General features: G+C 33.2%; 1 protein-coding gene across 1 annotated transcript; it reads left to right on the top strand.

The window, feature by feature from the left end:
- Positions 1 to 412: 412 nt before the first annotated feature.
- Positions 413 to 5412, top strand: LOC102591556 (primary amine oxidase-like). The gene is made up of 5 exons (XM_006367826.2): positions 413 to 1129; positions 1235 to 1914; positions 2238 to 2351; positions 3976 to 4526; positions 5069 to 5412. Exons 1-5 carry the CDS (start codon positions 520 to 522, stop codon positions 5277 to 5279), a joined length of 2166 nt encoding a protein of 721 aa, XP_006367888.1. The 5' UTR covers positions 413 to 519; the 3' UTR covers positions 5280 to 5412.
- Positions 5413 to 6396: the final 984 nt, after the last annotated feature.

The raw sequence follows: 6396 nt of genomic DNA on the forward strand, positions 1-6396 counted from the left end.
AAAATTTGGATGGTACCCTTTTTCGATTTAATTTAATTGTATAATAATAGAGTACCAAAATATTAGTAAAGGTACATATGAATAAGGTAATGAATAATATATTCATTATTATCAAAACGTCCCTATCACTAACACTTGTGAAAAAAGACGACTATTTTAATAAAAAAGGTTCGATATAAATTAAAATATATTTTGATGAAAACATGCACTAAGATTTTGTGATATAATAGCATATCAAATATGATATTTTGATGAAAACATGCACTAAGATTTTATCATTTGATTTCTAGTTCCAAGTCAATTACACCATTTGCAATCATCAATTAGAGTATTCTTTTTCTTACGATAGCTAATTAGAGTTATGCAAATCAAGCACGGCCGCACAATGTAGTCATTTCCCATACGCAAGTTCACACGTCACTTTATCTTCTCTATCTAGCTGGCTCTGTGTATGTATTTAAACACCATAGCTCCCACAATCACAAGAATAATAAAAATTAAAAACATCAATAGCCAACCATGGAAGGAAGAAATCTCTTCTTCCTCACGAGTATAATTTTGCTCTTAATTTTCACTTTCTTAAACTTACCATCTCCGCTTTCTCACACAACTGATCAGCTATTCGACTGCACCACTTACTCCCCGTGGTGCAGTTCGAAAAAACCCTTTTTCCTCCGGCAACCGGAAAATTCTAAAAATCACTACGCCGATTTCCCCAATCATCCTTTAGACCCACTGACAATTGGAGAAATTCAAAAAGTTAAGAAAATCGTTAATTCGATTGCGGAGTTTAGGATGAAAGGTTGCGTTCTTCACTCTGTCGTACTCGAAGAGCCGGAGAAGGAGGTAGTGTTGAACTGGCGGAAAGGTCACCGGCTTCCGCCGCGGAAGGCGGCCGTCGTTGCGCGTGCGCTCGGCGTCGTGCACGTGCTTTCCGTGGATATTGAAACGGGTCGTGTGACCCGACGTGAAACGGGTAGTTATTCGGGTTACCCGATCATGACGATCGAGGATATGATCACTGCCACTTCTGCCCCGTTTGCTAGTTCTGATTTTAACCGTTCGATTATCCAGCGTGGCGTTGATTTGGCTGACCTGGCATGTCTACCCATCTCCACTGGTTGGTATGGTAAGTGTCCTTAATTCGGAGTTAGAGGAGCGAAATGAGTTAATTATATTGAAAAATATTAGTATATCATTACTTTGAGTCTGATTAATTTAAATTTATATTCAGGAAAAATCGAGGAGAAACGAAGAGTGATTAAAGTACAATGTTATACATTGAAGGACACTATCAATTTCTATATGAGACCAATTGAAGGATTAACAGTACTTCTTGATTTAGACACCCAACAAGTTATGGAAATTATCGATGAAGGAAAGAGTATACCAATACCAAAGGCCGCCAACACAGACTATCGCTACTCCCGTATTAAAAAAAACACACAAAAAATAAACTTACTCAAACCAATATCTATCGAACAACCAAATGGTCCAAGTTTCACTATAGAAAACAATCATCTAGTTAAATGGGCAAATTGGGAATTTCACCTCAAGCCCGACCCGAGAGCCGGGGTTATTATATCCCGGGCCATGGTTCAGGATCCGGATACAGGGAAGATGAGGAATGTTATGTATAAAGGGTTTACGTCGGAATTGTTTGTACCTTACATGGATCCATCAGATGCATGGTATTTTAAGACGTATATGGATGCAGGTGAATACGGGTTCGGGTTACAAGCGATGCCACTTGACCCGTTAAATGATTGTCCTCGTAATGCGTATTATATGGATGGTGTTTTTGTGGCAGCTGATGGAACACCATATGTGCGCTCCAATATGATTTGTGTATTTGAAAGATATGCTGGTGATATTGGATGGCGACATGCTGAATGTCCAATTACTGGTTTGCCGGTAAATAATTTCACTCTTTTTTTTCAAATTGTATATGGTACACTCAACTTTATTCACTATGAAAAAGTAAATGATACAAAATTGTATGTGTACTACTTAAATTTGTCCATAAGTTATGTGTCAGCACTAGTGTATGGTTGTGGTACAAGTACTAGACTGTTTTAGTGCATGATTCGAATTTTAATCGGGGTTTTTGACACGAAAACCAAGAAAAGTAAATTTGTTATGTGTCAACACAGAACAAGTGTTGTATGACATTTGTTTCTGAAAATATATTGTTTGATAGTATTGATTTTGTTGGTTTTGCATGCAACTTTGGACAGATACGAGAAGTAAGGCCAAAGGTGACGTTAGTGGTGAGAATGGCAGCGTCAGTAGCAAACTATGATTATATTGTCGATTGGGAGTTTCAGAACGATGGACTTATTCGACCTAAGGTTAGCACAACATACCTATTTGATCGTTAGTTTCAATTTATGTGAAAGTGTTTGATATTTTAAATTATTATTTTTTGATATATTTGGTCAGAAACAAATAATAGATATTTTTTAGTACTATAAGTTAAATATTAATTTCTTTACTTAATATAAAAAAATATTATTTTTTTAAGACTGATTAAAAATAATTGAATGTCACATAATTTGGAACGGAAGACGCATGTTCAAATTTTACTAGCCTGGTTATCTAAATTCGCACTCGCATAATTCTAACATGCATACTTGCTAGTTCTTGATCTTTTATATTTGCCGTTTAATTATAATTTTGATACGATAGAGAAGAGTATCCAATAATATTAATTACATGCAAGATATATATATATATATATGTATATATATGTCTCATCTGTTTTTTGAAGGAGTATAATGATTAATGAGTATAATGACTAATTCCTCTGTTTTATAATACCTGACCCATGTTGATTTGATATTATTTTTAAGAAAGTATTTATTAAAAAAATATTTAATTAAATTAGCTTTATTAATTATACTTTGGAAATAAAAATTCCACTACTAATACTGTATATAATAATTTAATGACAAGGGTAGTATGAGAAGAAAATGATAAAACTTCTATTGATTTTCTAAATTGAACAAGTAGAATAAAATTAAAATATCTATTTTTAATATATAGGAATTGAATCAAGTCATTTGAGATATTATTTTATTTTTTTGGCTTTTAGTAATTAATTTTTCATCTACTGGTGGATGCATTTATTTTTATATTTATTTGATCTGACATCGAACAATCGAGCATTTATTTTTTCAATTTCAAAATATTAACACAAATATTTACATATATTGTAAAGTCAAACATAAATAAATCTTATTCTTTTTATTTTTCAAAAATAAATTTAGATCCAATAGAGAGTATAATGCTTTATGCTGAGACTATTTCCTATTCACTATTTGGTTTATTATATTAAAGTATATTTTATCTTTACCTATGCTTATACATGTGTTAATAGACCATGTATTGCTAATATCATGATGTATTAGTTATAGTACACTATATAATATCATGACTAAAAATCGATTAAATAATACTATAACTAATACATATATTAATTAATCTGCAAATTAAACGAGAAATAAATTTTAGTCTACTGTTTTTCAAATAAAGTATAATGTCAGATCCCACAAAGACTTGGGAAACACGAGCTGGTGGAATATATTAATGGGTAGCAAATAGCAATAATCACCCATTCACATCAAGCTATTTTTTTCCTCCTTGGAAGGGGTGGGGTGGGGTCGTGGGGTTGGTCATTAGTCACATCTCAATATCAATTCCAAGTTGAATAGTATAGAATCGTCAGCTTACACACTTTGATTAATTTTTACGGAGTACTATTTTCTACCCCATAAGCAATTTTGATCCACACGAGAAGCTTAAATAGATAAAAATAAATTACATAATGTTTTTACTTCTACCTGAATTGAACATGATACCTTATGATTCTGACTTCATTTATTGTTAAGCCGCATCCTGAAATAAAATGGTCTAAGATTCTTTTGATATTATTTCTAAAGATTCTTTTATCAATTTTGTTTTGTTGTTATATAGGTTGGACTAAGTGGAATATTGATGGTGAAAGGCTCTCCATATGTGAACATGAATCAAGTAAACCAAAATGAATATCTCTATGGCACTCTCTTATCTGAAAACATAATAGGAGTCATCCATGATCACTATGTAACTTTCCATCTCAACATGGACATCGATGGTCCATCGAACAATTCTTTCGTGAAGGTGAATCTCCAGAAGGAGATGACTTCTCCTGGAGAATCACCACGAAGAAGCTACTTAAAAGCTGTTAGAAATGTGGCTAAAACTGAAAAAGATGCACAAATTAAGCTCAAACTATATGATCCTTCAGAATTCCATGTGATTAATTCTAATAAGAAATCAAGAGTTGGGAATCCTGTTGGTTACAAAGTTGTTCCTGGTGGAACTGCTGCTAGTTTACTTGACCATGATGATCCTCCTCAGAAGAGAGCTGCTTTTACTAATAACCAAATTTGGGTCACACCTTATAATGAGTCTGAGCAATGGGCTGCTGGCTTGTTTGTTTATCAAAGTCAAGGTGATGATACTCTTGCTGTTTGGTCTGACAGGTAACTTCTTCTGTGTTGATTTGTTTGATTGGTTTTGACTTGATACAGTCTTAAAAAGTAAAAAAGACTTTTGAATCTTATTGTCTTAAATTAAAGATAGATAGAATGTTCCAAAATTCTTGTGGTTTTAAACATGACATGTGGGGAGTTAGAATCAAAGAATTGGAAAAAAAAAAAAAAACTAAAAAGGAAAATAAGACAAACAAATTGAAATGGAAAGAGTAACTTAATGCACTTTAACACGTTACATTAGGATTATTTACTCCATTTTCCATGTTATCAACCATATTATACTTGCTATGAATAGTTACGTGTTGTAGGTAACGTAACATGGTGAGATTAAATAAAGGGAAAATCACACTGTTATCGCGATGGTCAAGGAATGGCCCAGGTCATTGTCATGGTCGAACATAAGACCTGTTTGATGGGCTTGGTTATGATATAGGAGTAATATTAATTATAACTTTTGACCAGATAGTAAGCGCTTGTTTGATATTTTTGAGTAATTAATAGTACTTTTTTTGTTTGTTTGTATTTTGTAGAGACCGGGCAATTGAGAATAAAGACATAGTGGTGTGGTATACATTAGGGTTCCATCATATTCCATGCCAAGAGGATTTCCCAATAATGCCAACAGTATCATCAAGTTTTGAGATAAAGCCAGTTAATTTCTTTGAGAGTAACCCAATTCTCAATATTCCACCTAATTCTCCAAAGGACCTCCCAATTTGCAAAGCTGCTGCTTCTGCTTGATCATATATTAATTGTATTATATGTGCATACTATGTAATAATAATAACGATAGCCGCGCAGCGCTAGACTTGGATTTCGGGTACCTTAGTCTCTAATTTTCATTAATGAAATGTGAATTCTCATCTTGTTGATCGTATAATTAGAGCGCCCTGTTTCACTCAGATGATGGATGGGTGACTCGGAATTATAGTGCTATTTACTGTACATAATATTTTATTTAAGACTTAAGTCATATGCGATCACTTAAAAGTTGTCCGCATAACACCTCAATTAAAAATTGTAGTGCAAGTGTTCAATTAGAACAAGTCTAAGATGAGGTATTCAAGTGAAGTATAGAGACAACTTTAAATGACTTTAGATGACTTAAACCTTTATTTAAATACAAGTTTACATTAGTACGTAGAACCACATTACGGTCTAGGGAGGGAAGAGCCTGATTGAGCGAGTTGGATATTAAATATATATAAAATCTTACGTTAGAGGATATTAAGAAGGAATACTTTAGTCCCCTCAGTTATTGTGCATCCACCAACTACGAAGCGGCTTAATGAAATTTGTTGCTTAAAGTCAAATTGCGATGACAGACCAATCAAACAATATCTAAGGGTGTGTTTGGTACGAAGGATATTCCAATTTTCTCATGTTTGGTTGGGTTAAATGTTTTGGAAAATGTTTTCCAAATCAACTCATTTTTCTCAAATTTAAGGAAAATGACTTCCTTTCAAAACTTAAGAAAAACATTTTCCAAAGCTCTCTTCCAACTTCAAATTACAATTACTTTTTTGTTGAAAAAATAAATTTATTTTGTCCCTATCCTCAAACCAGTCCCCCAACCAACCCCCCCAAAAAAAATTATTTTAAAGTTTGTTTTTAAATTCAATTTTTTTACGCACCCTCACCCCTACTCCCACCCCTCCCAAAAAAATATTAAAAATTATTTTTAAAAGATATTTCTAATTTTAATTTTTTATTTTTTACCCCCCCACTACCCTCGTCCCCCCATCAATTTTTGTATTGTTTTTTTAAAACAAATTCAACTTCAATTTTTTATTTTTTCATCCCGATCCTCGATCACCCACGCCCCCTCCCCGACCTTCCCCCCACAAAAAAAAATTGA

Source organism: Solanum tuberosum, unplaced genomic scaffold, assembly GCF_000226075.1.
Source record: "Solanum tuberosum cultivar DM 1-3 516 R44 unplaced genomic scaffold, SolTub_3.0 scf01014, whole genome shotgun sequence".
Classification (NCBI taxonomy): domain Eukaryota; kingdom Viridiplantae; phylum Streptophyta; class Magnoliopsida; order Solanales; family Solanaceae; genus Solanum; species Solanum tuberosum.